Genomic DNA, 21,011 nt, shown 5'->3' on the forward strand with positions numbered 1-21,011 from the left:
CATTATCAATTCATTACATTTGCATTTAAATGATGAGGGAACGACTGCCTGGCTCAGTCCAAAGAAAAAAAAAAATCATCTATCAAGACCTGTAAAAATTGTATTTCTTAATAAAAAAGTTAGTTTGGTTGACAACCTCATAGTGCCGACAAGACTCCAGGAAGTCACTGCCCCAAGCTGTTAGCCAAGAGTTAGTGACACCAAAAACTGTTGTTTTTACATTTCTGTTCGCATGTAGATTAAACAACATGCTATAATTAGCGGGAGTCTTTTAGAACTTTGTGGAGAGTCAGGCTAATTGCTTCTCCTTACTTCTAGTCATAATGCTAAGCTAGCTCCATAGTTGATGCACAATTATGAGAGTGGTGTCGATCTTCCCAGCTGTTGATGTAATGCACTCTGCTGCCACCCTCTGCTGAGCCATGAGCTCCTGGTACTGCTCTGTGGGCTGGAAGTTATTTAGGTTTTAGTTGCCACAACGTTTACACATCTTGAAATGTGAGCGCTGTCTTTAAATTAGAGCAATCATCAAATGGAAACTGGACAGTAAATTATGAGTGACAAATACAGAAACTGCTACATAAAAGCTTTAAAAATATATATTTTTGCAATTTTATTTTAAAATTCTACTAATTCTTGAAACAGAATTAGAAATTAAAATGATCAATCTGTCAATTGACTTCGCGTTATTTAATTTGTCATTTAAATTAACAAATGAATAACTTAGCAATGTATTAATTAATTGTAACTTAACACTGGCAGGGTCTACAACTGTTCTGGCACACTCTAGTCTCCATATCTGACACATGCACCTCCAAAACCATGGCCTTTGACCTCTCCTCGCATGTTCACAATACAAGTTCAATAGTAGTTCTAATGCACTTGAGAAAACAGGATTACACAACTGTACACAGATAAAAACATGAATGTAGCAATGCAGTCATCACATTTTGAACACGCCTTGAAGTCGTTTTAGTTTACAGCACCAACTTTTTTTTGTCTTCCGTTTTCATATTTGAAGCACAGAGGGCAGAGCGACGCTGCGCACAGATCACTGGAGTTTTGATGAGGTAACCATCGCTGGTCTGGTCTAAATTCACTGGCATGGAAAAAAAACAATCTTTGCAAAAAAGAGAAAGACAATATCTGCAGCAAGACTGCGAGTCTATCAGATGCTGCGAAGAGAAAGCCGATGTATGAGACCGTCACACTGAGCAGCACGTTCACAACATTGCTCACTGTTCATTGCTGAGCTGACAGGGTTCTGTGACTCGAGTCCCTCTCGGATCCTAAATTGTCCCTTCTTGACCTGGCAGCGACTGGGCCTAAAGTGCTGTTTGGACTGTGCTCTTTAGAGGCACCTCCACTGGAGTCTGCTGAGGGCCGTGGAGGCCCTGGAGGTAGAAGAGGCCCTGGGTCTGAGTCACCTTTCCCAGCTGTGAGGAGGGAGTCGCTGGTCGGACCCTGGGGCAGAGCAGCACCTGTGGATGGCGAGGCTTCAGCAGCGGCGGCGGTGGTTGGCACCGGGGCGGTAGAGCGAAGCCGCCTGACGATAGCTTTAGTGGTTTGCGGCGTGCTCTGGGTCGTAGCGGGTAGTGAAGCCTTGGGTAATGCATGGTGAGAAGGAACGGAGGTGTCAGGTTCGACTGAGGCCACTTGGGTGTTTTGGAGGTCAGGAGGATGTGTGCCGAGGTTTTCTTTCTTGTTGCAAGACTCGCAGCAAAGCTTATTATATCCAGGGATGGAACAATATCGGGCAAGAACCTCCATTTGACAGAAAATGGATTTATCCCCAAGACATGGCTCATCTAGTAGATAAGAGGGGAGAGGACATCACCAAGGTGATTCAAATAAAAGATTTGTTCATTTTGATCAAACAGAATTACATATTGACCTACTTGAAGAAATTTTGTGGACAGGGTTTTCAGGAGCCCTTTGGTGCACTGCTTCGTCTTTTATTGTGGAGTTTCCCATTATTCCAACGGTGAGAGGAGACCCTGGCTGTCCTGTGGAGGACAAAATGAGGCAAAGAAATATTCCTAAATGTGACATTAAACAGCAGCCACGAAACCCAAGAAAAGCTCTTGACAACCTCTTGCTCCTTTAAGAAAACAGAGCCGTCTTTTTGGAAACCTGTAGTCAAGCTTGGTTCGGCACAACCTCGACATCTTTGTGTTTTTGACAAAAAAACACTCCATTTTCCACTGTGCCGGGACACAGAAACACATTGCTGGCTCTAACATCTTTTAACAGGAAGCAAAATGAAAAAAGCTGCAGAAGCTGACATTTATCTCAGTTTAGACAGTGTCTATGAGGTATTCAAAAGGTTCTTTATCCTTCGAGGACATTAAAGACAGAAAGTGTAGTTAGAGCAGCTGGTGGGTTCATCATTCAAACTTGAAAAACGTAGTCAATCACATAATGTTTATGTAGCTGGCTTCCCAAGGCGAATATGACTTAATATGGTTGATGCAGTAGACGCCGACCACCCACAAGTTCTTCATAAGAAAATATGGATTTCTGCATCCATAGAAACAAGGAAATGACTTGGTCAGGCCGAGGCAGTTTCTCCAACAGTGGTTGTAAGACAGGAATCAAACTGGTAAATTGATGAATATTGTTCCCTCATTACAAGTATATTTGGATCTTACCTGGACAAGAAATTAGTTTGCAAATGAGGACTGTTTCCGGCTTCTCGCCCTCACATTCTCCGATGGTGTTGTCACTGGCCTTGCAAACCACCTGCCTTTGCTGAATCCCTTCGCCACAGGTCACTGAGCACTGTGACACCACCAACACACACACACACACACACACACACATAGACACAAACAACTTAATGTGAGATGAGGGAATGCCTAAATTACCACTTTGAAAATCTTAGAAGTTTGAACTTAAAAAGAGCGAATGCAGCTTGCTAACTCACCTGAGACCACGCCCCTGTCCTCCACTGGGCGGGGCATGTGGTGTGGTTACAGGCCCTCCTCGTGTCCAGCCGATCCTCGGCGCAGTGTTTGCTGTGGATGGGCCTGTTGGTGCCGTTGTGGAGCGCCTGCATGCACTGCACCACCCTGGTCTGGTAGCCGAGCTTCCCGCAGGTCTTACTGCAGGGACTCCACTCTTCCACCACCCACCTGTCAGCACAGCAGGCTCTTTTGAAAAAAGGTTTCTTGCCACACAGCAATTACTCACATTCTATTTCAGGGTGGACAGATGGAGCTGAAGCCATTATTACCACTTTTAATGCTACTCTAGCTATTGAAATAATAACATCTTTAGCTGGAAGGCACTTACGTGGGCTGGCTGCACTCTTGGACATTGCAGCGTTTGCGGATGGGTTTGGGCTTTTTGCTGGTTTCACAAAAGTTTCGATGTACCAAACGGCTGTCGCTCTTCCTCCTGCAGCCATATTTAGTGTACTGTATGCCTGAAAGATGGAAAGTGTACAGACTTAATCTTCCAGCAAGATTATACAGACATATATCAGAATCTGACATCTTAAATACCAATAATTATTATTATTATCAAACCTGTTGTCAATTAATTTTCTATGAATAACTCAGTGACTTTGTCCACTGTTGACCAATAATAACATGTTGATAAAAACACCAGAATATCTTCATTATTGCAGTTTTCTCGGCACACGCCAGGTAACAATGTGCAGCTTTAATTGCTTTGTTATACATATATGTACCGTGCACTCACTGACCTCCCCCGCAGGGTTTGGAGCACTGAGACCAGCTCTTCAGTGCCCACTCGTATGTGTCTAGTTCAGCCAGAAGGACATTGTTGTTGGTAATAAGCGGTAACAGGTCCTCGTGTATGATATACTTATATGTCAGGCTTATCTTTGTGTCTTCTTCCTGGGGAATGACCTGCAACAAAGGGAAGTTAATTAGAAAAACAATGAAACTCAGGAAAAGGGAAAAAGTAAAGAGTGGTGATCCTGTTCAAGTAACACTCACCAGCACTACAATGCCTTCATGCAGAGGACCAGTCGTTTTCAGGATCTCCTTCGCACCATCGAGAGAATACTCCCACTGTAAACCATTCTCGATGATGGTCTTTGTTTCAGCGTCTTCACTTTTTGCATTCAGTATAAAGTTCCCAGTAACTTGATTCTTCACAGCTGTCAGTAATGAGCAAAAAACGATTATACGTGTGTGGTGGGAAAGAATGTGTGCACATCATGTAAGTTTTTAGCTAAAATCTAAAAAATGTAACAGAAATTCTTGATGAACCCCTCCCCCCCTGCCAAACAACATCGAAGATTTTCCTTTAAGCAGGGAACGGGCCAGTATGTATTTTGAGATGTTTTGCGCTGTGGCTAGCCAACGGTAATTACTTCAAGTTGTGTGTCATCTCTTCTTCCCATGAGCTAATACAATCCAGAGAGGAAATGAGTGGAGTAAAGAGGAGAGGAAGGGTTTGGGCTGGATGCCGCCGTGATCCCGACTCACCATCGTCAGTCGTACAGAGAGCTATTCCAAGATGAACAACATGAGTCTGTCACTCCTTCTCATGCGTGAAAACCTTTTAGAGTTCCGGTCTCATTACTTATGACATATTGCTTTCTACAGCAAATTGCATTTAAAGATAAAGCATTCGCAGAAACAGAAACTGTTTCCAGAAACTGGAGAAACAGCCTGCTTGGCCTGTTGCCACCGCGACCCGACCCCGGATAAGCGGAGGAAAATGGATGGATGGAGAAACTGTTTTTGTATGCTTCAGGGAAAGGGAATTGTTATATAAATGTGGATAGAAGGGTGAGTGATTTTGACAACATTTTTAGTGTAAAACAGACAATTCTGTGGAACAAAAACACAAACACCACAGGGGGGGTGTCCCTTCTGGCTACACATATTGTATGTTAATTATGTATGGCCTTATATTCTGGCATTCGGTTTAATCTCTTAAAGGAATACTCAACTAAAAATCTATCTTTTGAGTGTCAAATATGCTCTTTATCATGATTGTAATCCATTGCGTTGGACTGGTGGCAGAAATCTCTTTTCCAAGGAAGCCCTGGTCAGATATCTCAAACAACAAACTGTTTATATATTTTTGTGATTTGGGTGAACTGAACCTTTTAATGTTCTTCTTTATTGAGCAGAGAAGTTGAACTTGGTGACCCTGTGCTCTGGTCTGTACCAGGCAATGAAGTTACACAGCTGTTCTTACGAGGTAAGAGACGCAGCAATTACAATCATGTGATGTGGTCATAAACACAAAAACATGCTCACACACAAACAAGACATATGTAAAATTAGGAAAATACTGCTCTTATTCACAAACCAACTCAACGTTACTAGGCACCAATAGCATCGTGTGAAAAAGATGTGTGACAAACTCACCAATTATATGAGGGGACGTCTCATTCTCCTCGATAACAATGTGGCGGGCTCCTATTGGGATGTCGAACATTTTCAGCATTCCTAACAAGACAAAGGGACACGGAACAGTTCAGCTGGGAGCAGGAGCTCATTCTGGGCTGTAATAGCAGCCAATTATTTATGAATCGAGACAGAAAGTTTTGATCCTTTGTTTTGGTTACCGGCTGTGTGGTCAAACATAGATGAAAGGGAAGATGGGTTGAAGGCCTCTGGATTAGTTATTTTCATTTTAATAGGTAACTGGAACTGACTAATAACTATAGAAATTTCTGGAATTGGTCCAGTATTGAGCGAGAGCGCTCTAGACAGCAGCAGCAATGTAATCTATTGGGGCAAGCTGGCACCACCATTTACGTCCACTAAAAAGTGCTTCTTTTTGCCATGACAGGCTAGGATTTATATAAATGTCTGACATTTGGGAAAGAGTATAGCTCAAGGAGAAGGCAAGTTCTTAAATCTTGCAAGATGACACACAGCGTGAACGGCTGGGCAGAGTACAGAAAGCTTGGCTTAGCGTTATTTAAAAGATCTTCAATGTCATGGCTGAATATTTTAATTATTCTGACAATGCAGATGAGGTCTTAGAATTCGATGGCCGCTCAACCGGGTCAAGCAAAAGGTGAGAATACGTTTTATTTCTCTGTAGGGCCCTTTCCATAACGCTGTCAGATATTTATAATAACCAGCCGAGCCTGAGTCGGTGGCAAAAAACAAGCTTTTGGTGAACACAACGTGACATCAACACTGCTCACTTTCCCTCGCAGCTTGTTTTGCAGCGCTGTCCCTCAATACTGGACGACTTCTAAAATTGTTGCCACCATTAGTTACTTAGACACATGAACATGGAATGAATAAACATGGGAAAATAGCATCCAGGTTGGAAAAATACCGAAGTTACCCTTTATATTATGTCAGCTCATATAATAAGCGGAGTTGCTGATTTCAGCACTGGCCTGCCCACGTAGCTGATAATTACCATTCTTTTTGGGCGTCTTGGTGAGTGTCAGCTTCACGGTGCGACAGTGGGAGTTGTCGCCCTCACACACTCCACATTTGTCCTCTTGTTTGTAAGAGCCGACCTCCTTGTCGCAGCCTACGTGCTGTGAGGGGGAATAGCAAAGACAGTCAATCAAATCAGGGCAATGCTGCGCCTGACTTTAATGCAGGCTGAGGTTAAAATGATGCCATGGGAAAACGCTGCGCGCATCTGGTTCAGAGGTTTAACATGATGCATATTGGAAACAAATCCAGACATAACAGGAATGTAGCCAAAACAAGGAGCGGTCGGTCTGCAACAATAAAAGTCTCAACTTTATGTCCAAGGTGAATACGGAGAGAAAATAATGCCTGTGTGTGTTTGTGTTAGAAAGAGTTAAGCAGACATTGAAACTACAAACTGCATGTAGTTTTAGTTTAGACGTACCAGACACTCTCCTCGGGCGCACACGCTGAGGGGCTCTGAGTAGCTGCAGCGGGTCCCATCGTGCATCACCTGGTTCATGAACACCACCTCTCCAGTTTCCTTTGACTTGCAGCTCATCTCACATTTCCGGGCCTCTGAAAACCCAAATACACACACACACACACACACACACACCTTGGTTCATGCAAATATCTTCAGCAGGACACAGAGGAGAGATAACACCCACCTGAATCTAAATATGCGTGGGAGCAGTTGCTCCTGCAAAACTGTCCTCTTGTTGCGTTTCCAGAAAAATTCAAAGGAAAACCTCACAACGAGAGAGCCAGCTTTGCTTCGCTCTGTACAGACTTACCATCTGGGTGCTCGTACGGTAGCCAGGTGTGCTTGATGTTTTTGTGGTATTTGTTGCTCCTCTGGATGCACTGCTGAGCACGGAAGTCCTCATAAGGACCAGCACACTCCTCCGTGTTGCACATCTGGTAGTCAAAAGCAGAGCCGGGACAATCTCGTCCTCCATAGGCAGGCCTGATAAATGACAAGAAGCATGATATTACCAAAGATCCAAAGATTGTCCTTCTTGGTAGGAGGTTTTGAAGGAAAGCTGGATTTAAAAGTATCTGAACGCAATGAGATGGAACAAAGTAAATTACACTACAATTACCCTTTTGATCCATTATCTACTCTCTTAATCTACTTATATGCCATATATTTTATAATGATTGATGCTTCTCCTTCCATATCCTTATGAGACACCTGCCTTTTTAGGAGGAGGTCAGGAGGGGCTGTGTTAGTTAATGAATTTGGTTCTTTTGAATTTTATAGGAAGCTGGAGACTGGATAAGAAAAAACTGACATTTAAAAAAATAAAACAGTATTTTAATCGTACTAGAATGATAAGATGATTGAACATTTTGTTCTTACAGGCCATCATCGATCAGAATAGTGAAAAAAGCATCATAATAAGTAAGTAAAACTAAAAAATGTGCTGTGAATGAAGCAAAAATGTCATCACGTAATACTTAATATAAACACTAACATATTGGCAGAGGTATACATTCAGTAGCTCACGCTCTTGAACACCTTTAAGTCGCGTTTTTTTGTTTAAGCAAACTTAATCAAAGCCAGTGCTGGATTAAAAAACGGTCCCTTCTCTCCAGCTCTGCTGTCACACTTTAAACGGCGTGTCTTCATCTGTTGGATGAACACACTGAGAGCACATTTAAACTGTTTAGCCACTGAAAGAGCAGATGATTTTGTTTCAGTGTGTTCTCTTTTCCTCGCCTGCCACAGCACTTACGGAGGGTTGTTGCACTGTCTGCTGCGGGAGCGAACTCCACCTCCACATGTTCTGGAGCAAGAGCTGAACTTTGACCAGGAGCCCCAACTCCCATCGTGGCCCTGAGGCTCCTGGCTGGATCTCCAAATGCAATGACCCTTGAAGCACCACTAAAAATATGACAAAGAAAGAAGTAAAGACAGAAAAAAAGGGAGGTAGAAAGATCCAGACGAATGACAATTTGGAACCATTTCAGGCTTTTGGGTTTTCTCTCTACTTCTTTACTCCAGAGGGCTCAACGGTACAAAAACAAAATTACAACAATTCAAAGCTGATTCAGAGAGATTTCCCACCTTTCCTGGTGCACACTCTGTTCCATCCACCGGAGGACCTTTTTTGGTTTTACAAAAGTACTGGTTGTCGGGATGACTGCACCACAGTTGCTTGCAAGGGTCGTATGTTCGAAACTAAATGAGAAAACAGCAATTTTGAGCTTCAGTTATTGTTTCTGTAAATGCCCAACAGACTAATTCATTGAACTGTTTCATGCTGCATGTGGAAACTCCAACCTTACTGTAATTGTTATCACACTGGAATAAATCAAATTTGTGTTGTGAATTCCTGTGAGAGGCACATTCTTGTGTCTCAATGTATTCTTTTCATGTGTAAACACACAACCAGTTGTCTTCATCGGTTTATAAATACGGATTACTGCTTACTCAAGGGGATAGTTAAAATCAATTAATTAATATGTTGTAGATTACACACGTGTGAAGGACTTACAGCGGTGCACATTTTATAGCCAACACCAAAATCAAAGCGGCACTGCTCGTCCATAGAATAATTTATCCCAGGGAGCTCAGGAAGCTTGGGCCACTTGTGTTCAAAGGGATCATCCAGCAGGCAGTCATAGGAGCTGAAGAAAAGATTAGAACAATAGAGTTATATACTGCATGTGGGATATTTGGAGAATAGACCACATGAGGAGATAGTTGTACAACAACAACAAAAAAATCAATAACACACAAAAGATCTGCAGCCTACAACCAATATGTGTAGAACATTTGAAGTGATGGGGCGGGATAAACAGAACGTACTGGATGTATCGATTGAGCTCCTGCTTGCTGCAACGTGACCAGTGATAGCGGTGGAAAGCTGCTTGGACAAGTGGTGCCATGATGCTGCCCATACTGGTCTCATCAGCACAACGATTCCCCTGGCCGTCGTGCTCCATGCCAAGCCTGATGTGAGAAAAATAGTTTATTGAGCAGGAGAGTGAGAAATATGGGAGAAATAAAGGCCAAGAGACAAACTCAAATACTTATTGAGTGCCGATCAAAATGTGTGAATGCAGTATTGTCTGTAAAGTATTGCAAGTTGGCTTCACTCTAAAAACAATGACATTGTAATAATTTAAATATTTTCTCTTTGATAAAAACAGAGATATTCAGTGATGGTTCGGAAATGTATCACTGGGGAGCAACCTGCTAGTTGCCAACTAGACAAGTCAATGCATTGGCAGAAATGATTACTATAATAACATGTTACATTTTGTCTTCTTTTTCTTTAGTAACATTTCTTCTTATGTAATTTTCTTGTTTTGTCTTGTTGGGGTTCTTTGACTTACTATATATGAACCTTTGAAGTGCCGTAAACAAACTGAAGCTACATTTCAAGGAGAAAGCAAAAACATTTAAGTAGAGTAGATGCCCTATTTGTCAAATACAAAGTGTCTAAAGCTGCCTGCTTTTTACGCGACAGTATTTGTAAGGATGTGAACTTTGGCTTAAATGTCTCTCAAATCTATTGATGGCTGGTGTGAAAGCTTTGCTTGGAGTGAGGACCTCCACACCAAACCTGAGCTGTTTATTAGAGGCAGTATTTCAATCAGTATAGGCTTTAGTAAGAGAAAAACAGGTCACGTTCTTATGCAAGATGAAGATTGGCTGGGTAAAATGTATTAATACATGATGAAATGTGCTAAAAAGGTAGGTGCATATACCTATAGAGGTCATGTACTAATGTAAAATGAAGCTGTGGCCCATTATAAGGCCGTGGCTTTAACCCATTATGACTGCTGTAAAGAGACACTTGTAAAAAACCACGGAAACGCTGTACAATGTTCTGTTAACTGTATAACTAAATGTATTTACTGATTGTTTTTAAGCTATTTTATAAGCTATAAAATGTCCAGTATCTCTTAATTATCTTCAGTCTTTTTTGATATACTTGTACTACAGTGTTGCCGTCGTCCAGTTTGAAAGTGATGCATTCAATCAGTGAGTTAGTCCAAAGATGAAGGGGTTAGTGACCTTTTTCTCTGTTCTTTTGTGCGATGTGGCAGTCTATTAAGTCTGGCCACTTGTTCGATGTTCGTGCCGCAGCGGGTGGCGCAGTTCACAGACATTACTTCATTGCTCTTTAGAGCCCCATTAGAGGAGAGAGGAAGTCTGTGTGAAACGGACCGGTAGTTAAAGGAGGATGTCGTATGTGTGCAGGTTGTAAAGCCCTCTAAGGACAATTTGTGATTTTGGGCTGTACAAAATACATTTTATTGAAATTAATTAAACATGATAACTCTGGCTTATGGACACAGGCAGAGGCTGCTAATGAGTTCAACTTAAGCTTCACAAGTTCATAGAGTGGATGCAGCCTGTCGCTACACTAAGCTTAAATAATAAGGAGCCACAGAGTTGGACAGAGGTGGAAAGTAAGTAAATACCCAAGTAATGTGCTTATCTTAAGTAAATAGCTTGATATTTTGGGAAATCAGCTTAAATCAGGTTAAATCAGGGTGTTTCCTATTTTTTGTCCTTTCTATTTACATAGATGAGTGGGTAAAAACATTAGAAAGACCAGTCAATATAATGCAGTCCAGTACAACACCACTAACTTACCTGAATGTCAAAACATATAATTGAATTAACACCTCTATTACAGTGACAAAAAAGCATTAAAGGGCCTCATAAAAGTAGAATTTATGGTCCAACAGGTGTGTTAGAATATACAGGTGTACCTTATAAAGTATACAAGACATTGACACATTTATTTCGTGCTTTGTTTTTCTAATAGCAAGGCTGAAGAAGCTTATCTTGCTTGGCTGAGTACCTGCATGCACGCGCAGAGTCTTGCTAAGACAGCAAAGCCCCATTAAAGGTTACCGACTACAGTTAGCATGCAAAGCTATCAGCTTGATTGGATGCTGTAAGATCCTGCGAGACCCTGCTGGTCCTTTCATCGTCACGCTATTACTCACACGTGGCCAGTTTCATGAGCGACCACAAAGGCGGAGGAGAAGCCGTCCTCGTGGTTCAGGGTGCAGCTCCTCAGTGGGTGGCACATCCCTGTAACTGGAGCGTAACCTGAGCGACAGAAAAGACCACACAGCCCTAATAATCAAGCACCAGGATGAAGGTTGTGACATTGTCATGCACGGCTGAAGATCATGGTAGAAAATTAGAGCTACATAAGATGTGATTGCAGTCCTTGTGATGGTCTCTCACTCTGGAGCTAAGTACATAAGTACATGTTAGAAAACAGGCTGTGACGATTACTTTGAACGTCTCTTTCAATGATAAACCTATGTGTCTGTATGTGTGCACCGCTATTGATTGTGATTAGGCAGTAACATTCTCAAAAATAGTAAAAACAAATTCTTTAAGTTGAACTAAATGGAGTCACTAAAGGGAAATATCTGTACAATGCAGGGTAACAGTGTCAGTAATGTTTTCAGTAAGTCTGCATTCAGAGCCAGATGCCATTCATTGATACTAAAGTGTATCTTTCGCCAAATTCAAATACTGAAGCCTTGTCGGCAATACAAAAAAAAAAACACTTTAACAGCAACTTGCTTAGTGCTAATGGACGGCATATATTACAGAGAGTTTAAGCAGTTTGTGGGGATGTGAAGGCTTGGATATTGAGCATCTCCCCACTTTACAAAAAGAAAGTCCCGAAGTAAACGTGAAGGTCGGAAATCGTTACCCAGTTTACATCTGCTCCGGCATCACAACATTTCACACAGTGTTTACCAGACCTTGAAGCAAAGCACAAACATTAAACATAACTCGATCAAGAGGTGTGCAGTGAATAGCGCGTTTTTGGTTTGGTTCAGAAGCACGCTCGTCCGCTTTTGGCGGCTTTCAGATCATTTCCATGCTTTCTGACCATCAGAAGACCTTTTTTTTTTGGCATGCAGGTAAAAAGCAGAGAATGCAGCAGACAGACAAGCCGGTGATGAAGTGTCTTAAAAAGCATCAAAAAGGTTATTTTGGTGGTGTTGGAAAACGTCTGCAGTAAGTCAGTTATAGCAGCGTTCTTTTCTTTTTCTTTTTGCTGCAGTGTGAACATGATGATGTCCATTATGGCCAGTTTTTGATCCAGATGATGTTTCTTTTCATAAATGTCAAAAAAAAGAAAAGTAAAATAAATTAGCGAAACATGAAAGCAGTTGTGGAGCGTGACCTTTTATCTGAAAGGCAGACAAGAGGAATTCGTGAGAATGCAGATTACATTCCCATGAAGGGAGGCTTTGCACATTGAAGCGAAAAGGTGCAGCAGCGGCAGCAGCTAGGGGTCAAAAATGTGTTTCTCACTGCTGATGCCATGAGTGAGGAGAGAGGTGGTCTCTGTCATCTGCTTGATAAACTCAAACACTGAACACACTGCCTGGAAAATTAAATCCGCAGGCCAGGAGAGCGGATCAAAAACACTTGAAATCATTCACAAGATTTGATTGCAGTGTATTTGTAAATGCGGCAAACAAACAATCCTTCAGTTCATTCGCTTCTCAGCTGCTCCACAAACTGAATGGATTTTTTTTTGTTCTTCTATTTATCCCACAGCCACAGTATCTGTATTTGGATATAGAATCTACCATCTCACAGTTAAGCTTTGACAAGAGAGTGTGATGTCGGCTTGTGACCCTGAGGCACGGCACCGGGTCCAGCCAAACACAGTGCAGGGCGCCAGAGAAACTGGACTTGTTATGAACACAACACAACGGCAGCTATAGCAACGTCCAGAGGTGCGACAAGCAAACCAGGTAGCCTCGGGTTGTCCTCTAAACATGACACGTGTGCTTCAGAAAGTTAAAAATATCCACAGGTCAATGCAAGATATTGAACTTGAGCACAGAGGATGTTTGTTCATTCTGGACTAAGTTTCTCTGAAAGTTAGGAGGCTCGCTTCAACGTTTGTTTTGAAGGGCTGAAAAGAAAGAATACAGCATGAGACATATGCTGAACCGACATGAACATGTATGGTATAAAACTCCTCCAAATCATTGCATACATGTGTTATTAGGATTGAGTGGACGGGTTAGAAACAACAGCTAGTTTAAATAAATAACTAACAAACATTTCTGTTTTTTCTCTACATGCCAAAAACCTTCCTGAACAATATCAGTCAAAATTTTCATATCCAGGGTGGCGAAAATGTCGAGTCAGCAAGGTGTTGGAAAGCTACTCAGTATTGTTTTTTCCCGTGAGGTCAAATTGGGTTCGTAACCTCAGCGGCAGCCTCCGCTTTTAAGTTTTCATTGACCTTACCTGGGCAAGACTCGAAGCCAAACCCATTTGTGAATGGAAGCAGATATCAGCACTCAGTCTGCACAGTCCTCGATCGAGAAAAATACAGTACCTTGCATACCTGCGGGACCAAAATCTTGCCTTGTGAGGAAGATGGCATGATCGTGGTACTCGGCGTGGTCGGGGTCGCGGCGCTGCTGCGTGTTGGCCCATCGACACACCTGCTCCAGGCTGCGGGATGGGTTGCCGCGCTCGATCAGGCTTATGGACTGTTAAAGAAAACAAAAAACAGCATAAACGTTTTATCACTCAAACTGTGAACTGAAATGGTAATAGCTCAGCTCATCGATTCAGTAAAGCAGTGTTTCCCAAACTCGTTTCTGGGGTCCCACTTTTTAAAAATGACAAATCATCACAACACAATTCACAATAGGCCTTTATCTATAAAGAAGAGCCTGACCTGACGTTCCAGATTTACTTCCATTCCCGCATCACATTATACTATCTTGAATAAGTAATACAACAATACTGTTTGATAAAGGCATTGTGTTATTGAAAACATGTACACATGTTTAACTGTATGAATGCATTTAGGCTGAGATAACAGATCTCTCATCGGTAAAACGAACAGAATGTACTCTAGCCTTTCATGTTAGATACAATGTTATAAGAAGGCCACAATTATCAGAACAATACGAACACTCAGGCTCCTTCATGCAGCTCAAAAGTGCACTGCAGATTTAAATGTTGAATAAAAAGACATTTGAAGTACTTTATTTGGCAGCCCTATTACAATCTCCTGCCAGGTCGGGATATTTGCGTGAATAGTATTTCTGTGGGCCCCGGACCAGTCTTTTGGAATGACTGCTCTAAAGGACCTCTGCTCTTAATTAAATTCCTAAAGACAAAGAGAGCAGATCTTGCTTCTTCCTCTGCTCAATGTGTCTCGCACGCCAGATTTGCAACATAAAAAAACCACCAGTTTTTTTTTTTTTTCCCCCCTCAAACTGGCATTGAACTCCAACTGCAGAGGACTCAGTCGAGGATGAAATAGTGTGGTGACTGACTACAACACAGCTCACACCAGAGGGTACATACAGATGGACAGGCAAAACATTTGTCTTTCTTCTCGCAGTGTGTGCTGGTGACACATTCAACACGTTCAAGCTCATCTAATTGGTGCTGTGTAAACAGCAAATCTCTGCTTTGGCAACCAGACAAAAGAAGTAACGTGCAAATTGCCCAGAATCCAGGCAGCATCAGCCACTTATGAAGATTAAAAGGCTGTCTGTCACCATGCACATCATTTATAGCATAACTATACCTCCTTACTACATCATTTGCAGCCTGCTAACATCCAAATACATGAAAGGTGACATAGGTGACAGGCTAACTGTTTCACCCTGTTTTTAGTCTTCACACTAAGCTAATTGCCCGCTGGCTCCAGCTACACATTTACAGCAATCTTTATATTTTAAAATATGTCTCGGAACAAAGCCTCAGATGCACAAGATGTCTTGCCTCGGAAAGCTGTTTGAAAATATATTTGCATACGTAGAAGATAAAAGCAACGTGTGACATAGCTCACCTGTCGGTACCCGACCATTATCATGCGGACGAGGACAACATTGATGTTGGTTCCCAAAGATTCGTCATGGTAGATTTCATCAACCTGAAAGGAAAGGAAACATTATCTGTCACTGGTCTAAGGGATGAAAGAAACAACGATGAGGGAAGGTGACTCAGAGGTTGATGTGATTAGTCAATACTACTCGGACTACAAATGAAAACTAGATCATTCTTCAAATGCTGGAATAACGCTGCATCTACAGAGTTTATTTCTGAGGTACAGCTTTGCGGCAGCAGGCCGTCTAACCGTGAGTTGTTGTTTTTTTGCGTCTTTTACAAAAAAGCTTAGTGTAATTACGAAATACGTTTAGACATTGGCAACCATCCAATAAAACCACTGTTCTTATGCAATGGCAAACAAGCCTGACCCAGAAGTGTGTCGGCTGCTATTTGGCTTTATAATAATGCTGTGGTATGTAGATGCTTAACCCTGGGCCAAGCTAGGATGCCATTCAAATCCCAAGTCCAATTTCCCAGTGTTATTTTCACCAAATGGTCGCAACATGTCCGCACGCCTCAGGGGCCCCACGAAGTCAATCAACTGCTTCGCTTTGCGGTTGATGAATAATAGTTCAGAGGGAAAATGAGGGGTGGATATGTCTTTTTCCATAAATCAGAAAGTCATCTAGTTGGGACATGTTGGTTATGGATTCTGAATAACAAACCGGGCAACTCTCGATTGGTAAACATGGAGTCATTTAGCTCCACAAAACACCCTCACATTTCACCACTGAACTTGTTACTGGGAGGAAACGTATGTTTACAACTGGCATTTTAAGGCACGTGATTCAACACTGCGTGTGACATAAATTTAACATTATAATTCACGTTACAAGCATGGAAAATTATTTTTGCAACAAAATTTATCACAATCTTTATCATATTTTTTTCTGACTTTTTGATAACAAACACACTCATAGCAGCTAGTCTGAAACTTTTTTTTCATGGAGTTAGATCGACTGAACTGTAATATTATTTTGCTGGAGGAAACGTTTTCCTATTGATGTATAAAGTTAGTTGCTGCTAAAAAGCACAATGTAAGATGTATTTGTAATACAATCAACAACCTAATCCATCCCCCTCTGCAGCTCAAGTTTTAAAACAGCTTTGTTAATTAGATAAAAAAAAGCCCCCAATCCCTGTTTCCCTAAGCGATTTGTGTCCAATCTGTCCGCCTCTAATCTCAACTTTCTACCATGACAACTCTTTAAAGAGTTTTCTGAGCCATTTCCTATGGGTCTCCTGGCAATGTTAACGAGTTTCTCTTTTGGTTTGGTCCATGACAGGCATGTATCCAGCCTTCTTTTGAGAAAGACTTTCCCTTGACTCGCACCCGATTTCCAAAATACCATTTGTGTCAAAAATTGTCAAAAAGGCAGTTGCCAAGCAACTGTTAGAAACAGTTAAAGGGAAGAATATCCATCCGATTTTTGAACACACTTTTGTAATAACACTGGGCTTAAGTGCAGCCTTCGATACCCTGATGATGCCACTTTAATAGAGAGACTCAGGCACTGAGTGGGCATAAATGGAACTACTTTGACTTGTTTGACTTGTTTTTGAGGTATTTTCCATTACTTTAACAATTACTTTTATGGTTCGCCTCGGTACTTTCAACCCAAAATCATGCGACGTTTTAGTTGCCTCAGTTTACTACTTTTTATTACATATTATTCTGTTATTTTTGAAGAGTTTATTGTACTTTTCTTTTACTATGCAAGCTAAAAAAATATTTTCAATGTTTTGCAATGCTGGTGAAAGATGAAACCGATCCCGGTTTTGTCAGTATCACTTTTAGGTAAATCACGCCTCAGCCTGTCAATAACACTGATCTATCAAAGGTCTACAATTAGTGGGTGTTGCTCGACACTTTGAAATTCACAAGAGCCCTGAGGTGAAGTTTGACGTTTTCATTAATGCTTCAGCAGAGGCACTGAAAAGCTGGGATGTTATTTATATCCATGAGCTTTAATCTCTCCAGCTGCATATGCAAAGAAGTCCTGCAAGTATCAATTTGCTTCATGAAAATTACAATCCTGACACAAGAGACAGCATATGCACATATCTGCAGAATTACAGAGAAAGCCACCCATCTGTAAAGCCAAAATTATGTATAAACCAAGGGTAGGCAACTTTAGGCACGTGTGCCACCATTTGCACACGGCAGCTTGACCAATGGCACACTAACAATAAGTGTGCACGTGTTGAATTGCCCTCAACAGTGACCCCAAATTCTCGCAGATTTGTTACAAGCTCAAATTCCTAAACTGGTCTATACTGACCTATATACGTGTGTTTATGTTGGACCCGAAACAGAGAAGCTGTCGAAAAAATAGGAAAACGTCCAAAAAATATCATCATAAAAGTTCTATGACGACTTTCATAAATACTGAATTTGCATATTTTTCTTTACTTGGGACTAATTCAGCTCACTCGCATTCAGCCTTTAAAATAAATGTTTTGGTGGGTCCTCCAAACCAACGTATACTGGGATAATTACAAAACCAGGAGGAGCACACAGAGGGCTGGAATTGGACTGTTGTGGCTGAAAATGAGAATAGCAGCTGTGGGCTACAGGCGCTAGGTGTCCCTGGCTTGTGTACAGCATCACACCGACGTGGACGAAACCTGGTCCACGCTCAAACAACACAGCCATTGTGCAGCAGGCACCTCAGCAGTCACCTTGGCTTTGCGCAGACAGGATGTTCAGTAATCAATCCCTCAGGGAGAGTTTCTCCAGGTGGTACTACACATTCTGCAGCCACGGAGCAGGGATTCAGAGGGATTTGAGTGGGCAGAGCTCTTTCAGACACAGCAAGCCTGTGGCTTACGAGTGGAACTAAAGAGTTTTGACCCTTGTTTGTTTGAACTGCACCTTTCGCTCTGGAAGTTGCACATTATCAACTTTTACTCAGAATGAAAGAGAGCATATAGATATTGCTTTTGAAGAACTTGATTTTCACTTTATAGCTCAGTCAATTTCAGAAATGAGGACTTCCAAAAATGATCTTATCCTGCGAGTGATCTGAAATAAATACTCATCAGAGAGCATTAGATAGCGATGTCTGCTAATTACAGTATGCTCTTGCAGCCACTTCACAGTATAAACAGCCATGGTCATTAAAATCAGATATTTCTCCATGCCGAAGACATTTGGGGATGAAATGTTTATGTAATGTCTTAATAATAAACACATCATTCCATGTCAGAACCGCCCCGCACAGCTCCCAGTCAACTTTCTAATTGGTCTAGTGCAGCTAATCAGACCACCATGCAGGAGTCCAAATGGTAACTGTTACAGAGTGAAACCAGCACCCTGTGAAAATCTGACTTGAGGGATTTGGGCCCATTAAGTAGATTATGGTGGAAGGAGCTGGTGGAACCCGTAATGAATGAGCTGAGAAATATTTTTTTTCACCTCTCTATCGGTAATCCATGAACAGCTAGAGAAAGTGGGGGTCTGGGGAAAGTGTGGCAAGGTCTGATGTCAGAGAGGACAAGGAGGGAAAAATGCCTCAACAGGTAGAAGATCAGAAAACACAGCAGCACTTCATGTCAAGAAGGGATATTTATAGAGCTTACTCCATTAGTGGAGAAAGTGTTTTAAAAAGCGATTCGTCGTTCAAGAAACGGCATAGATATGTCATTTTGTGAATATTCATAAAAGAGGAGCAGTTAGTGTGAACCTGATGAACTAGAATGGACTTACTATGTTCATGAGCGTGAGAACATAATTCTGCACATGCTCCTTGCCGTGGAAGCGCACCACCGAGTCGTCCACAGCCAGCAGCACCTCGATGTTGTAGTCGTTTTTCTTCGCGTGCCTCCTTTTGCGCTCGGACTCAGACAGTTTGTGTTCGACGAGATCCAGAGCCGCAGGAAGGTCTGCGATCCCGAAGTCTGCCACTGCAAGACATGAGCAGCACATAAAGAAGTCAATTAACAGACTGTGGGAATCTGATGCATGTATGATATCTCTTCTATTCAGCTTCAGGAGTGATTTATGTCTGTGTTAACCCGACATAAAACAAAGTTCCGTCTTTGAGTCTCAGGATGCGCAGGAGGAATCCTTTGGGATTATCGTCAGGCCGGTGGACTTTATGTTTTCAAAGCCACTTGATCTCTAGTCAAAATACTCCCCTTCGACTCATAAATTGTTGGCCTACAGAGTGAGAAGTGTATTTCCTCTCAGTCCACATTTAGCCCAACTATAATATGGGCATTCATGGCCCAAATCCCAGCTGAGTCGCACCAAATCCAAACGACATTCATCCATTTCATAAAGCACTACAGCTGTTTAATGTCGCTGTGATATTCATGCACTGAGTTGAAACGCTTGAATTTGTCTCGCAGAAAATGTCTCATGTATCATAAAAGCTTGGCATGCTGCTTAAAGCTATGAATTATAATAATCTTTTGAGAGACGGTAGTGATTCAAGCCAGCCAGGTACTAATGGAGACATTACACAGTATCTTCTGCATTCTGTTGCAGGAAACCAGTTGGACAAAGTATTTTCTGAAGTACAATGCAGAAAAATCGAAATGAAGGATAAACGCAGTGTTCTGCAAAAAACATTCAGACAACTGGCTCCTTGCAAAACTCTCGAGATATAAATAACGGACAAACTCATAGATGCACAACAGGCGCAAACGTATTTGCACCAGTGGCGGCAGAATACATAATGGTAAATATGTTCAACAACTGCAAAAACTGGATTCTTTTAATAATGGATTCATGTGAATAACATCTTCCTTGACCAAGTTGATGACTGAAGATGTTTTGCGTAGGTACAGAAACAGTGATGGAAAAGGCTAAATTGGCAACAATATTAAATTGAAAATCCAGCCGCATCACTTGATAGAAGAATGTAGCCTGTAAAGATAAAAAATGAACACAGTGTTTTTCATGAGGGCAGTAAAAAAAATAAATTAAAAAAGGCTTCGAAAATGTGAATGAGATGAAATGAAGAGATGCTTGGAAATGGGGTGAATCTGTAAGTATGGTAAGAGTCTTTCTCCAGATGCTCAAGCTATTGTTGTAGCAATCAAGGAAGGAATAGAAAAATAATTCATAATGGAGCTGGGTCGTTTGACTGCAAAGGAAGGGTAACCCCCACCACTCTCTCCCCTCACCGGCTCCCCCATCCTCCCTTGTCCCCAGAACTACCACTGGAGCCCAGAATTCCTCACATTACCAGCTGCTTTTGGAGCGCTGCATCTGCTGTTAGGCCTAATAAATATAGAGAGGTGATAGGAGTTTAAAAGCTGCATGTTTCAACTCCTAAGCTTCAAATAATGTATAGTTAAGTTCAGTTTTAGACACCGGTTTCCTTTCATTTCAGCAGGTCAATCAATCAGCAGGCTTTAAGCATTTCATTCTTGTCAATTTTACATTATTGTTGTGCTGAAATAAGGACAACTGTAACAATCAGAATGTGTCTGTAATTCAATATTCACTCATCTTTTAGCTCTGTTTTGGTCTCCACTGACTCCTGAGGACAATAGCTGGTTCTTTAGCTGCTAAATGCTCCACTACATCACACACAGTGCTTTTTGTTTCCACTGATGTCAGGCTCCTTCTCCCCGCCTACCTTCATTGTGGAGGTCCTCCCTCCGCTGGCCCGTCTCCCGCTTGATGGCCGACCTGCGGTAGACCACGTGGACACGGCCCTTCATTTCCACGTCCTGTTGGCCCTTCTCGAGGGGCTCGATGAAAAACTCCCCATTATCAGTCCGGATCAAACCTGCCTGGAAAAAGAGGG

The 21,011-nt window shown here is 41.9% G+C and overlaps 1 protein-coding gene across 1 annotated transcript in view; it reads right to left on the bottom strand.

The window, feature by feature from the left end:
* Window positions 1-1,242: 1,242 nt before the first annotated feature.
* adamts14 (ADAM metallopeptidase with thrombospondin type 1 motif, 14) overlaps window positions 1,243-21,011 on the bottom strand; it is a 30,452-nt gene continuing 10,683 nt past the window's right edge. Inside the window, exons 3-22 of the mRNA XM_076092829.1 lie at window positions 20,841-20,997; window positions 18,959-19,155; window positions 15,209-15,292; window positions 13,733-13,889; window positions 11,349-11,454; window positions 9,190-9,333; window positions 8,876-9,008; window positions 8,446-8,559; window positions 8,114-8,262; window positions 7,169-7,341; window positions 6,817-6,950; window positions 6,370-6,493; window positions 5,355-5,435; window positions 3,966-4,129; window positions 3,710-3,875; window positions 3,295-3,427; window positions 2,927-3,134; window positions 2,652-2,781; window positions 1,899-2,006; window positions 1,243-1,808 (exon numbers count right to left, since the gene is read on the bottom strand). Of these exons, the coding sequence (XP_075948944.1) occupies window positions 1,243-1,808; window positions 1,899-2,006; window positions 2,652-2,781; window positions 2,927-3,134; window positions 3,295-3,427; window positions 3,710-3,875; window positions 3,966-4,129; window positions 5,355-5,435; window positions 6,370-6,493; window positions 6,817-6,950; window positions 7,169-7,341; window positions 8,114-8,262; window positions 8,446-8,559; window positions 8,876-9,008; window positions 9,190-9,333; window positions 11,349-11,454; window positions 13,733-13,889; window positions 15,209-15,292; window positions 18,959-19,155; window positions 20,841-20,997 (3,228 nt within the window). The remainder of the gene's footprint in view (window positions 1,809-1,898; window positions 2,007-2,651; window positions 2,782-2,926; window positions 3,135-3,294; window positions 3,428-3,709; window positions 3,876-3,965; window positions 4,130-5,354; window positions 5,436-6,369; window positions 6,494-6,816; window positions 6,951-7,168; window positions 7,342-8,113; window positions 8,263-8,445; window positions 8,560-8,875; window positions 9,009-9,189; window positions 9,334-11,348; window positions 11,455-13,732; window positions 13,890-15,208; window positions 15,293-18,958; window positions 19,156-20,840; window positions 20,998-21,011) is intronic.

The sequence above is a fragment of the Anarhichas minor genome, unplaced genomic scaffold (assembly GCF_050575085.1).
Source record: "Anarhichas minor isolate MPS153535 unplaced genomic scaffold, ASM5057508v1 ptg000017l, whole genome shotgun sequence".
NCBI lineage: Eukaryota > Metazoa > Chordata > Actinopteri > Perciformes > Anarhichadidae > Anarhichas > Anarhichas minor.